The sequence below is a fragment of the Thamnophis elegans genome, chromosome 2 (genome assembly GCF_009769535.1).
Source record: "Thamnophis elegans isolate rThaEle1 chromosome 2, rThaEle1.pri, whole genome shotgun sequence".
Lineage (NCBI taxonomy): Eukaryota > Metazoa > Chordata > Lepidosauria > Squamata > Colubridae > Thamnophis > Thamnophis elegans.
The window spans coordinates 138,385,029-138,400,037 of record NC_045542.1 but is presented as its reverse complement, the minus strand read 5'-3'; the positions used below and the strand labels follow the sequence as shown (position 1 = coordinate 138,400,037).

General features: G+C 39.6%; 1 protein-coding gene across 13 annotated transcripts in view; it reads right to left on the bottom strand.

The window, feature by feature from the left end:
• CADPS (calcium dependent secretion activator) overlaps window positions 1-15,009 on the bottom strand; it is a 440,774-nt gene that overhangs the window by 190,558 nt on the left and 235,207 nt on the right. For all 13 annotated transcript variants that reach the window (XM_032210572.1, XM_032210571.1, XM_032210579.1 and 10 more), the window contains exon 10: window positions 1,322-1,430. In XM_032210572.1, the coding sequence (XP_032066463.1) occupies window positions 1,322-1,430 (109 nt within the window). The remainder of the gene's footprint in view (window positions 1-1,321; window positions 1,431-15,009) is intronic.

Below are 15,009 nucleotides of genomic sequence, written 5' to 3'. Positions count from 1 at the left end.
TGGTGGGAAGAATTTACTGAGGTACTGAATTCCATGATTTTTAAATAATGTCAGGATAATGACTTTTTTTGGCTTACCTGGAATCTTTCATTCTTTATCTGAGAGCGATTTTGTGATAGTTTGTAAGAAACAGAAAAAATCTCCCCACTAATTTTTTTAATAACTTTTATAATTTTCAACAAGAACATCTGTCCTTTTCTAATAATCAGCCACCCCAAATTTGTCTTTTGTGTTTTTCACTCTGGGCTAATATCTTCATTAAAGTATCAAGAGCTGTAGTGGTACAATGGTTACAATGCAGTATTGCAGGCAAACTCTGCCAACTGCCAGGAGTTTGATCCTGACCGGCTCAAAGCTGACTTACACGTTCTATCCTTCTGAGGTCAATAAAATGAGGACCCAGATTGTTGGAGGAATTATGCTAATTCTGTAACCTGCTTAGCCCTCTATTTAGAGAGGGCTGCAAAGCATTATGGGGTGGTATATGAGTATGATTGCTATCAAATCACCCTATTTCAACATTCCATGTTTAGCTCAGATCCTTTAGCATACAATATATGTGAATATGGTTTTTTTGCCTCACTTAAAACTATATTTGTCACTTCAGAGTTTAAACTAAGATAATTTTAAAGATATTCACAACCCTTTAGTGCTATCAATTAACTAATCTGAGCACTAATTTAAGTAAAAATCCTGGGAGAGACCCAACTCTGGTTTAAAACTCTACATCATTACATAATCCCATTTATTTGTATCCTATGTTGTCTGTTTTTTAATCTGTTACTTCTTCATAAGAATCACAAAATAATTTATCTCATGAATCGTTGGTGATTATTATTTTTTGGTCAGTGCTTTCTGAAACTAAAAGAAAAATTATTGGATTTCCCTATCTCTCCCTTTTTTCTGATGCTGGTAAAGGTTAGTAAAAGGTTTGTGATGAAAGTCTTAGCTTTACTGGACCCTTACTGAAACTGTTCAGCCCACGTTTATCTGGAGCAATGTTTTTCACCAATATATTCAGCAAACTGGTTTGTAATTTCCTGAATTCTGCCCTTGTTCCCCAAAGATTAGTAATTCACTCTCTACTGTCCATTATGCTGGTGAAAAAAGTTGTATTCTAGAGATGTATTCATAAGTTTCTTCCTTTAAGGTTTAGACCACCTGATTGATGTGTTTTTAATGAGCAAAATCATCTTGATCATTTAATTCACAAACAACATAATTAAGGCATCTGCATAAAAACATACAGAAACTTCAGTTAAGCCTATAATCAAGGAAGTTGACACTCAGCAAACAAACTTTAGCGTACCATTTTACTTACCAGGTTGTGGATCTGTATAGTCTACCGTGTATCCATCAAGCTGCAACAGCTCTTGAGGTTCAGCCTTTTTCTCTCGGTAGCTGCACATGGCAAATGTATATTGGCTAACCTGCAGAAGATCATACAGCTTAAGGAACATCAAGTGATGATGGAAGAATGCTTCCAAGTGGGAGCCTTTGCAAATAGTTCTATGTTTACCTTCAGATAAATCTTTCCATAGGTTATTATCTATTTTAATAGATCTGTTTTAATAGATAATATAGTAGATGTTATCTATTTTAATAGATGATTCCTGTAATATAAATCTCAAGATTCTTCTGAAAAGAAGGGAATAGTAGGACACTACAGTCACTATCCTACAGGTTTATTTAAACATTCATATAGTCTTCTGATCAGCAAATGCAGAATAATCTCAAAGGTTGAGTACAATCTTATCTCTTGGGAATTGTGTTAGAAAATTCCCAGTATGATATTCAGTATGATATAAAGATACAAAAACTAGGAACTTGCATCAGAAATGCCCTGAAGGCCTCTTCACCTGCTATATTATTGAAATACACTTTCAAAGGGCGCACTTAACATATAACCTGTCATTATAATTGAAAATAAATGACATCATGGAGGTGTCAGAGAGACACCATTGGCTGCAGCTATTTATTGTATCAACATTCTAAAATTATATATATATATATATATATATATATATATATATATATATATATATATATATATATATATATATATATATATAATTTTATAATGGAAGTATAATGGAAGTAGTGATCTTCCTCCCATATTTGGGCATACCGGGGGTTGTAAAATCTAAATAGACACCTTTCACCCTGGCTGGTTGATAAGGAGTCGAGCTCTGTGGCTCAATGGTTAACACATCTGCCTTAGAGGCAACACAGCACAGGCTTGATTCCCAGTAAGGGTATGGCTAGCTGATGAGAGCTAAATAGCTTGAAATAGATCTATACTAGTCTCCCTTTATTTATTTATCAGCACAAATATAACACACACACACACACACACACACACACACATATATATATATCACACACACACACACACACACACACACACACACACACACACACACACACACATATATATATATATATATATATATATATATATATATATATATATATATATATATATATATATATATACTTAAAGTCACAACCCCTGGTATGCCCAAGTATGGGAGGAAGGTCACACTTCCACTCTCTGTCATTAGGCTCGTCACAAGAGTCCATCCAGACAGAAACCCAATATTTTTTACTGTTGCCTTTTTTGTTACATTTGTTATATTTATGCTGATAAATAAATAAAGGGAGACTAGTATAGATCTATTTCAAGCTATTTAGCTCTCATCAGCTAGCCATACCCAAGTTTTGGGAATCGAACCTGTGCTCTATTGCCTCCCAGGCAGGGAGTTAACCATTTGAGCTACAGAGGTTAACTCCCTGCCTGGGAGGCAATAGAGCACAGGTTCGATTCCCAAAACTTGGGTATGGCTAGCTGATGAGAGCTAAATAGCTTGAAATAGATCTATACTAGTCTCCCTTTATTTATTTATCAGCATAAATATAACAAATGTAACAAAAAAGGCAACAGTAAAAAAATATTGGGTTTCTGTCTGGATGGACTCTTGTGACGAGCCTAATGACAGAGAGTGGAAGTGTGACCTTCCTCCCATACTTGGGCATACCAGGGGTTGTGACTTTAAGTATATACCTCCCACCCTGGCTGGCTGATAAGGAGTCGTTCTCTGTAGCTCAAATGGTTAACTCCCTGCCTGGGAGGCAATAGAGCACAGGTTCGATTCCCAAACTTGGGTATGGCTAGCTGATGAGAGCTAAATAGCTTGAAATAGATCTATACTAGTCTCCCTTTATTTATTTATCAGCATAAATATAACATTATATATATATATATATATATATATATATATATATATATATATATATATATATATATACATACATACATACATACATACATACATACATACATACATACACATACATACATACATACATACATACATACATACATATATATATATATATATATATACATACATACATACATACATACATATATATATATACACACACATACAGTATATATGTATGTATCCAAACTTGTTATTAAATACTAAAATACCCGAATGGAATTCTAATTTTAAAAATTGACAGAGATATAATATTTTTGTGTCAATTAAATATTAGTGACTTTCTCTATCCCTTTACTATTGGTAAACTACAATGGTACTCCAGTGTTTTCCCAAAAACACAACCTACCCCAAAAGTAAGTCCTAGCTTGATTTTTACACACATGCCCAATAGAAGCCTTACCCACAAAATAAGCCCTAATTAAGACTCCACCCACTCCAGTGGGCACGGGTAAAAATTAAGCTAGGGTGGGGATGGAGGGGTGGGTGGAACTGCCCTACTACTTACCTTTGGACAGTTGCAGCCAGGCCTCGCACACCTCAATACCTGCCTTTTTGGCCCATTTGTTCTGCAGCAGACAAGGCCTGCAAGGCTTTCTTGAAGGCCTCTGCAGTCAATAACAGAGCCCCAGATCGATCCAAAGCTCTGTTATCAGCTACAGAGGCCTTCAGGAAAGCTTTGCAGGCCCTGCTGGCCACAGAAGAAGTTCCTGAAGGCCCGTGACAGTGAAAAGAAAGCCGGGGACAATATACCCCCCACCCCAAAAAATATAAGACCTGGTCTTACTTTCGGGAAAACACGGTATCAGAAATTCTGTTTAATGCTATCAAATACAATTCCAAGTATCCTTATCAGAGCTTATTATACCAACTTCATGCTAAAATACTAAAACAAACTTGAGGAACCAATTGGGATACAATGAAGGGTCCAACGAACTATGCTATAGTTGATCAAGAATAAACAATTTTCCCTCTTCTTCTTTTGTACACCTTAATGCAAAATTGTAATGATGTTGAGTATCAGAATTGGTTAACAGTGATTTAAATGCTGCACTGGAATTAGTACTATAGCCTCTAGCCCAAGTATCCAACTGCATACTTATGAAACTGCAATCAAGGAAAGGGTGCAGCAGCAATCTCATCCAGAAAGCATACACAGGTAACTGATTCATTAACTTCTCTTTACATACATAATAACACATAAGGCATGTGTACAATACCCATGCTGGTTCTTCCAATGTGGTAGAGAGTAGAGATTATAAGTAGGTACAAAAAGAACAGTTTCAGTTTTAGTTTTGAGCAGCAGACCAGTTTTTATACAGAAGTTAAGCTAAGCCACGCCCAGGCTCCTAGCTGTCTCCAACAAATATTGTTTCAGTTTCCAAACAGCCCTCATTGGCTGACTTAGTTGCTATGTCTATTCATTGGCTGACCTTGTTACCATGTCTTCCAAATCATTAACTCTCTAACACACTGACAAATTCACCAGAGACGTTCTAACCATCCCTTGTGATATCTAGTGGAAATGAGCTTTTTTAACTGATAGGCATGGTTTCTCCATTGTCTCAGTTGATATATAATCACTCTATAGTTCTTCTGTAACTAACCCTTATTGGGGTCTCCTCATTCAACAACAAGGTCAAGTCAGGACTTTGTAGAATGCTACTGGAGACAGCACTAGCAGAACAGAGGTGGGTTGCTCCTGGTTTGGCCCAGTTCGGGCGAACCAGTAGTGGTGGCGGTGGGACGCTCCGCCCATCCACCCGGACGCTTCTGCGCATGCAGAAGCACGCATACGAGCAAACCGGTAGTAAAAATAATGGAAACCCACCTCTGTAGCAGAGAGTAAAAATGAATATGATAGGAAAAATAATAATACAATTGACATGGTTGTTTTTTTAACAATTATTTGATAGTGAGCTGTCAACTCAAAGGCTCACAGCATTTTTTAAAAGATAGCTATTGTCCAAAAAGAAGAACGTGCATTCCTTCTCATCGTTCATTTCACATAATGTCAGACTGACACACTGTCAGAAACAATGTGAGCTAAATTGCTGGTTAGCAATCATATTAAAGCACTCCCAAAGCCGCCGCCACCCCCCCCTCCATAGTTCTATATAGTTATTGTCACTGATCTTGTAAATGGTAGCTTTCAACTCCTCCATCGATGTGCATGACATGCCACATTCAATGTCAAATACTTGATGGCAGTCTTCATTGGCTGCGGGGGGGATTCGACATCGCCTTTAGGTGCCCATCAGGCTGCATTAAGACACAGCTTGTACTTAATATATTGTCTTTTTTTTAAAAAAAAAAAATCGGGATAATCTAGGAGAAGGCAGTTGGAAAGCCAGGGATTCTCCTGTGCTCTGGGCTAGGAATAGGGAAATTTATCATCAAATGATTGAAAAATGCCTCTGTTAAGGTTGTGTCACATTCTGGATTCCTTACGTTCTTATATTGGTTTAGACACTTCCTCGACCTCTGGAAGAAACTTTTTCCCCCCCATAAACTCTTGCATTAATGGATGATGTTAGTCATTTGGGGGGAATCGGGGAAGGAGGAGAAAAAGGCTAGGATGTCTTCTCTCTGAATTTTAATGTTATCAGAAATGCTTTGGACTTTTTGCTGTTAATTAATTAATGACGGGACATGGTAACTAAGACGCTGAGCTTGTTATTGAGTTGTCGGCAGTTCAGCGGTTCGAATCCCTAGCGCCGTGTAACAGAGTGAGCTCCTGTTACTAGTCCCAGCTTCTGCCAACCTAGACGTTTGAAAGCATGTAAAAAATGCAAGTAGAAAAAATAGGGACCACCTTTGGTGAGAAGGTAACAGAGCTCCATGCGCTTTCGGCGTTTGGTCCTGCTGGCCACATGACCACAGATACATCTTCAGAAAGCACTGACTCTTTGGCTTTGAAACAGAGATGAGCACCGCCCTCTATAGTCAGGAACGACTAGCACATATATGCGAGGGGAATCTTTACTTTTACCTAATTAATGATGCTTATCCTTCTTCAGGATTCTGCTTGCATCTGTATCCATATCTAGTGTAGCTTCTAGTTCTGAGGCTGCAAATTAATCTCTTTTTGATTCCCTGACTATTAGAAAGGAAGAAGAGGCAGAATTATTGCCCTGATTCTCCAGCACAATCAACCAACTAAGCAAATCACTGTCTCTGGCTTGCCTTTGACTAGTGGTGGGATTCAGCCAGTTCACACCACTTCGGGAGAACTTTGGTTAAATTTCTGAGCAGTTTGGCAAACTGATTGTTGGAAGAAATCATTAGGCCAGAGAACCGGTTGTTAAATTACTTGAATCCCACCACTGCCTGACTGAAAAGAAGAGATAACAGAGGACTGCAAATAATTGTGATTGGCAGAGGCATTCCTTTCCAAGTCTGTTGGGGTCTTATTCTTTACTATGGTGACAGAAGCATCTCCAGGGAGGGGTCAAAATTCCATATGGTGATGTATGTGATTGAAACCGCATCCTCGGAATTTAGATGATTGTAAGCTACAAAAAACCCTTTTGCCTTATTCAAAACTTAAATTTAATCAATGGATGCCATAACACAGTATTTTCATAGAAACGTCCCTTGAATGAATCCCAAAAAGTTGTCTTTGCCCAAGGTCCACTTTTTCCAAACCATTTCTTTTTAAAATATTCCTATGAAGTAAAACTAGGACTTAAGTGGAATGCAATGCTACAGAAGAATCGTAAATTCATAGAAGGTTTCTGAGAGCTTGCAACTCAGCCAAAATAATACGGTGACATGCTGCCCTCCACTGGTATCGAACTTGTATTAACCTTTCCTGAGAAGCTGTCTAGTTTTTCAGTCGCTGGTTTCCATATTCCCCGGTACAGTAATTCAACGTTTCCTAAAACTTCTTCAAAAACGTACACAAAGGAAACCTATTTTGAAGGAAGCGTATTATATCCACTCACATGACTCACCCAAGTGGCTTTATTGTGATCTCATAGCTGGTATGAGATTATCATTATGATTTGTAATCATTTATTATGATTTGTAATGAGATTATCATTTTAATTTATTTGAGCTGCCCAACTCCAATGGACTTTGGGTATTTCTCTCAAAGACTTCCACGCTAACAGGTAGGTGTAAATAAAATATAAGTTATATTCATAAGATATATTTGGATATTGTGCCATTCCTTATAGTGTATGGGTCCCTGTCCATTTCCTGGTTCAAAATCAACTATGGGGTAAATTTCTCAGCTATTTGCTGATCATTTAGCATATCCACAACAGTCTTTTTACCTATCTGAACTAACTGGCTGGTTTTCACTCAGTTCCTTGCTGGGAACATATCAACCTATTGCTGTTGGAAAAGGTTTTAGACCAGTGATGGTGAACCTGTAACACATGTCCAAAGGTGACACATTGCAATGTGACATGCCAGCGTTCATCAAAATCCCACTTTCATGCAATCTGAGGAGGCTTTGTGAGAATGGGGTATGCTCTCATGCAGCCTCTGAATCCTCCCAAAATTGTGTAGGAATGGGGTGCACTTTTGTGCAGTTTTTGGAGGTGGAAAAAAAAGGCATAGAATAGCATTTCCTGAAGCTGCTTCAAGAATGAAGTCCTTGTCATGGAGCAGTCTTGGATAGGCCGCAGGAGCCTGTCAACAGAAAGGGAACAGTGCCTGATGGTCAGGGGTGGGATTCAAAAATTGCAGCAATGGGTTCTCTGCCCCATTGCTGGGTGGGCGTGGCCATGGTGGGCATGGCCTAGTCGACCCCTGCACCACAGAAGGGAGGGGAAGCATTTTTCGCCCTCCTCCGGCTCCAGACTCCAATGGCTTTCTTGGAGCCCCCGGGAGGGTGAAAACTGCTCTCCCCAGGCCGTTTCTGGAATCTCCGGTAGCCTGTTTCCACCCTTCTACATGAGCCTCCACGTGGCCCCTACACTTACCTGGCATGATGAACGGGCTGCGTGGAGACTCCTGGGAGGGGCGGGGTGGGCGTGGCCAGACAGGGGTGGAGTTTGGGGGTTCCCTGAAATGGGCAAAATCCTAGCTAGAGGATCACCTGAACCCACGCGAACCCCCAGCAGCCCACCCCTGCTGACAGTAAGCAGCATGCAACAGATCCTGGGGAATGCTGGGAATCATGCTGTTTCCCAGGGCTCATGTGTGGAATGACCAAGATGGCAGCTGTAGTGCTAGGGCTGAGGTTGACTTCAAGACTTGGGCCATGACTTCAGGCCTCGTCTCACCATTGCTACTGAGTGCCAATGTCCAGGGTGGGCCTAGATGGGGAGCAGGAGAGAGAATTGGTTCTATTTGGTTTGTGACGTGCCAGGAGAGTAAAGTTCGGCCTATTCCAAAATTCTGACACAGAAAGCCCAAATGTTTTGCCCACACTGCCCAAGACCAGTGAACCTGATTCAGCCCATGGCTAAACGATTATAAAATGTGAGGGCAAAATATGTGCCATATAATTTGCCCTTCACACCTTATAGCATTCTTGGTAGAGATGCTGTAACCAACTTTGTCTCTGACAAGCTAATTCTTATTGCGAAGAGAATATAAATGCAAAGCATAGCCCCTGAACTTGGTTTTCACACCTGGCCATGTGACAAAGGAAAAGGTAAATATGTATAAAGCAGGAAAGCAAAAGGAGAGAAAAAGCGTAACGTTTATTGGGCCGGCAGATCCACCCAAGCAATAGTTAATCTTCAAGCTAATTTTCAATGACATCCAGACCAAACCACGGGAAAATGGTGGGTTCCTACAATTCTTCTTTCTTCTCAGAGAATAGCTAGTTATTTGGGGGAGAAGCTTTTGCTTCCTATTGGTAAATAGAATAGAATTCTTTATAGAGTTCTTTAGAATAGAATAGAATAGAATAGAATAGAATAGAATAGAATAGAATAGAAAAACTTTTCCCGAATGCCATCACTCTGCTAAACAACTATTTCCCACAACACTATCAAACTATTTACTAAAACTTTACTACTCTTCTTATCATCCTTCCTATTACCTATCTCCTCCCACTTATGACTATAACCATGTTGCTTGTATCCTTACAATTTATATTGTTTTATTTGTTCCCTAGTATGATTTGATTGCTTATTAGTAACCTATGACTATCACTAAGGGTTGTATCTTATGATCCTTGATGAAAGTATTTTGTTTTTCTCTATGTGCACTGAGAGCATATGCACCAAAGACAAATTCCTTGAGTGCTCAATCAAACTTGGCCAATAAAGAATGCTATTCTATTGGTAAATATAGTATCTCTTGAATTTTCTGAGGGTTCTGTACAGTGTAAGACAAGGCTAATTTCTGAATCTGCAAAAATTGAACAAGGTAAAATCCAAAGAATAGCTGGAGTTATTTTTCCATTGCTCTCTGAGAAGGATCTTATTCACAGTTACTCAGTTGGAGAGATGTAACCGGACAATCTATGTTATTTCCCTGCCTCCATGCTCTCTTAGAATTCATAACATTTTTGGGGAAGGGGGAGGAATTTCCTTAATTTTCCACCTCTTGTAACACCTCTACAAGTTTGGGCCATTTTCTATCCTCACTAACCAGCCAACACATCTGGTCAAGTTGATGCAGTCACTGTACACAAATCAACAAGCCACAGTGCACACACTGTATGGAAACTCTGATTGGTTTGAAATAGAGAAAGGATTCTGGCAGTGGTTCTCAACCTTCCCTATGCCGTGACCCTTTAATACAGTTCCTCATGTTGTGGTAACCCCCAACCATAAAATTGGTGTAAGACCATCGAAAATATGTGTTTTCCGATGGTCTTAGGCGACCTCTGTGAAAGGGTCGTTCAACGCTGACCCACAGGTTGAGAACCACTGGACTATGGTATGTCAAGGTGGCGCAGTGGTTAAATGCAGCACTGCAGGCTACTGCTAGATCAGCAGGTCAGCGGTTCAAATCTCACCGGCTCAGGGTTGACTCAGCCTTCCATCCTTCCGAGGTGGGTAAAATGAGGACCCAGATTGTTGGGGGCAATATGCTGACTCTCTGTAAACCGCTTAGAGAGGCCTGAAAGGCCTATGAAGCGGTATATAAGTCTACTGCTATTGCTATTGCTATTGCTATTGTCATTTAATGGGGTAAAAATTAATTTTTTGCAATTCTTTTCAGTGAGGGATTAAAAAAATAGTGTTTTGTTTTACACCAAGAATTCAAACCTGCTGTTATTTTTGTACAGCGTTTAGCTTGGTATGGTAAATCCACATCTGATCCTATGCCTCACAAAAGTCTCTTGTAAGCCAATTACTGTTAACTTTATCTTCTCAAAATAACACGGTGTGCTACAAAAATTAAAGTTTTTTTCTGCATGAATCTTATCTAGCTAAGCAAAAAAAAAATATTCCGTGCAATCATAAACTAACACCACAAAGCAATTTATCTGAGTTGCAAAAATGTTTAAGTGAGTTTCATTAAGTCTTGTTTTGATTCGTATAAAACCAGGCATATCACTGGAAGGCAAATCACCAAATGCCACCTTACTTACTGGTAGTTTGGCTGTGTTATGTTATCACATTCACAGGAAAAGGAAATTATGCTCAGAATGGTCAGCCGTGAAAGGAAAGGCAGCCAAAAAACATGGTGGCTAGATACCCCCCCAAAGCTGACACCAGCCAAAACATAAAACTATTGAAAAAAGCTATACAGGACTTGGAAAATGCAGAGAGAGCTGGTCCATAGAATTGTCAAGATTTAAACATGATTGAACTCATGGCATCATCACAAACCACCCAATTATACAGTATGTTTCTGGAGTCCCTTCTGCCAATAAGTGGTATGTTGCTGCCACCTCCTGGGTGAACATGGAATTATCGTTGCTATTTCCTTGCCTCCAGCTTTCAGATGCTCAAATAATCAGAACCAAATTACTATGTGAAAAATGAAATGAGAGAATCAGCGTATTTCATATTTTCAGACAATGTTGTGAACCCTTTGTCATCTGGTTTCAACATTCTCAAAAATATCTCCCTGCAACTGTTAAGTAGTATGTCCTCTAACTCAGCAAATAAATTGTGCAAATAATTGTTTCTTAGGTACACTTTATTTTTGCAGAAGCAAAATAATCTTCATTGTCAATAAGAACCACACATCAATCACTGACAACTGAATCCAGACGTTTCTAGCAGAGATAACAAAGGTAGAAGCCCCATGTGGTACACAAGGCAGAGGAAAATAGAGGAAGGAAGTATTTATAGATATTACTCTCTAGAAGCTGACATATATCTCATTCATGGATACTCAATGTCAATGTGAAAGAATCCATGTGAAATTAATAGCATATATAATATATATGCATCATATATATTATATATAATGCATATGTGTGCATTATAATATCCTGTTTCCCCGAAAATAAGACAGGGCCTTATTTTTTTTTGACTCCTGAAATAAGCACTTGACCTTATTTTCTGGGAAGTCTTATTATTTTTGAGGTGAAGGAGGCGGCGAGCATGGTCACCTCATACTGCTGTTGTTTTGCAATATTTTCAGGGAGGGCTTATTTTCAGGGGAGGGCTCATTTTAGTGCATGCGTTCAAAAATCCGATTGGGTTTATTACCCGGGGAGGTCTTATTTTTAGGGAAACAGGGTAGCATTTTTCCATTGAGTTGGTCAGTCCGAACATCTATCTTTGTGGACTGAGACTTGTGTGAACATTGTTGTTGTTAGTTGCGAAGTCATGTCCGACACATTGCTACCCCATGGACAACATTCCTCCAGGCCTTCTTGTCCTCTACCATCCTCCAGAGTCCATTTAAGCTCACGCCAAGGTGATGCTTCAGTGACTCCATCCAGCTACCTCATTCTCTGTTATCCCCTTCTTCTTTTGCCCTCTATCTTTCCCATCATTAGGCTCTTATCCAGTGATTCTTTCCTTCTCATTATGTGGCCAAAGTACTTGAGTTTCATCTTCAGGATCTGACCTTCTAAAGAGCAGGGTTGATCTCCTCTAGGACTGACCAGTTTGATTGCCTTGCAGTCCAAGGGACTCGACGGAGTCTTCTCCAGCACCATAGTTCAAAGGCCTCAATTCTTTGGTGCGCAGCCTTTCTTATGGTCTAACTTTCACAGTCATACATTGCAACTGTGTGTGTGTACATAGTTGATGCCAATTTTGCGTTATTTGATGGCTGGGGCAGTACAAATGCCAGTGGCCAGAAGGCAGAGCTACCTTGTACATTTTTTATACCCACTTTATGTTCTTAGTACTCATAAGTAGTCATCTTCTGAATACACATACCAGGTAGTTATGCTTCATCAGTATTCTCTACATTAGTAGTTAATTTCATGTTTGACAGTTTCTAATTTGTGAACATGCTCAAGTCAGTTCAGATATGCACCTTGCTGATTCATGTCACACTGTTTGCCTTTTTAATGAAGTCATTCATGAATTTTCCATTCTGGAAATTTATGAAGAGCCTCTGGAGGCTTCACATATTACTAAGGAAAACATAGTCTTAGCCATTTTGTGCATTTTTATTTATTCTGGCTAACAGAAGAGTTGGGTTTTTTTTCTGAACTCATCAGAAATCAATCTAAGTAATAAAAAAAAGAGTTCAAATACTGAGCCAATAAAAATGACTAACTTCTCCAGTTCATTCATAATTTTTCTTAACATCCCATCTTCAGTATTTTGTAGACTTGGAAACCTTAAGTATTTTAATCTTTTCTTAATCCAGGGGCACAGTTGTACTTCACAAACTTTGAGTGCGATCCCCATAGAATTCCAAAAGTAGCTACAAAATGCCATCATCAATGAGACAGAATGGGAATAAATCAGTGGTGGGTTCCAGATCCTGTTCCAACCGATACAGTTGGAACAAGCATGATGTCGTCAACATGGATGCGTGCAGTGCGCGCATGCGTCTTACTGTCCAGTAACGTCTCCGCGAGCCTCTGCAACACTCCAGCTGCTTGGTGGAGCATCGCGCAGGCACTGTAAGCACCGTGTGCGGAAGCACCGAAGACTTTAAAGACAGTTAAGGAGCGCAGGCAGGCAGGCCCTCTGGAGCACCGTTCCAGAACAGTACCCAATGCTCCGGGCAGGCTCCGGTACACCCATACCAGGGTGTACCGCCTGCAACCCACCACTGGAATAAATACATGACAATAATTTTATTAACTACATTGAATTTTATTTACCTGTAAACCATCTGGATTCAATGTGAGTTTTTAATCCGAGTCTTCCCCAATATTTTTGCTGTGTAGCTCTTTCAGCCCAGGAAAAAAAAATACACCAACCTGTTTTGCTTCAGCACCATTCTTTAAATCGTACCCTTTTCTGTACCCTTTCATTTAGCCTTTTCAGGTATTTATTTATTTTTCTACAATGGAAAGGACATGTTTCTGCCAGGATTGTCAAAGTAAATAAATAAAGCAAAACTAAAAAAAAAAAAAAAAGCATCATGATCCAACAACAAAGCACAACAGATGATGGGACAGATTAAAAGCATATGGTTTAGAACTACTCAAGAACAAACAAACTAGAAATAAAAAGACAACAGATTTGACTGCTACTTAAAAAGAGGAAAGTATTGGACTGTGCTTGAGATGAAGGGCATCCCCCTGATTTGTTAATGATCACCTACAACAATATATGATAAAACTGTCAAAATGATCTCAGTGCCAGATCAAGAAGATAAATCTGTGACGAAGGGATTGAAACTGTAGAAGAACTCCATATGCAGAAGAAGAATCATGTAATTTAAAATTGAGAGCCATTGGCTGCAGGCTGACTGAAACTATAGCCTTGGTACCAGGAGCTGGTTGGTAGCAGTGTGGAGATAGGCGCTGGGTTGTCTATCACCCTTAACCAGTTAAACACAGAGGTGCTGTTTTTGCACAATGTGCTGGGCTTAGTTTTAACCTTGGCTAGTTTTCTTTGTAGCCTGACAGGGTATATGAAGGCAGCCTGGGTAGTTTATGATTCAGTATGTTGTATTATCCTATAAAAGAACAATCAACCTATGTTGATTGATGCTGAAGACATCAAGATGAAATGAGATCACATTCTTGTAGGATGCTGATTGAACAATACTTCGATACATTTTCTCAAATGTTAGTTATCGCTATCCTCTTCCCAGAGGTGGGATCCTGCCAGTTTAACAATCGATTTGGTTGACTACGTGCTTTGTGCGCGCATGCACCCGATGTGCGCTGTGCGCACATGCACAGTTTTAAGAAAGCCTTACCTTCTGCATTACTGCTGAGGTATAACACAGCTGAGGCATGGCAATCTGCTCTGCCATACAAATCAGCTGAGAAGATATAGATCAGTAAAGTCCACCTGATTATTGGAACTACCGGTTCACCCGGACCAGTTCAAACTGGTTGAATCCAGTGGTGAAATTATTATTTTTTACTACCGGTTCTGTGGACATGGCTTGATGGCCGTGGCAGGGGAAGGATACTGCAAAATCTCCATTCCCATCCTACACTGGGGCCAGCCAGAGGTGGCATTTGTCTCTTCTCTGAACTACTCAAAATTTCTGCTACCAGTTCTCCAGAACCTACACTATATTGCCAAAAGTATTCGCTCACCTGCCTTTACTCGCATATGAACTTACTGTAAGTGACATCCCATTCCTAATCCAGAGGGTTCAATATGATGTCGGTCCACCCTTTGCAGCTATAACAGCTTCAACTCTTCTGGGAAGGTTGCCCACACGAGTCAGGAGTGTGTTTATGGGAATTTTTGACCATTCT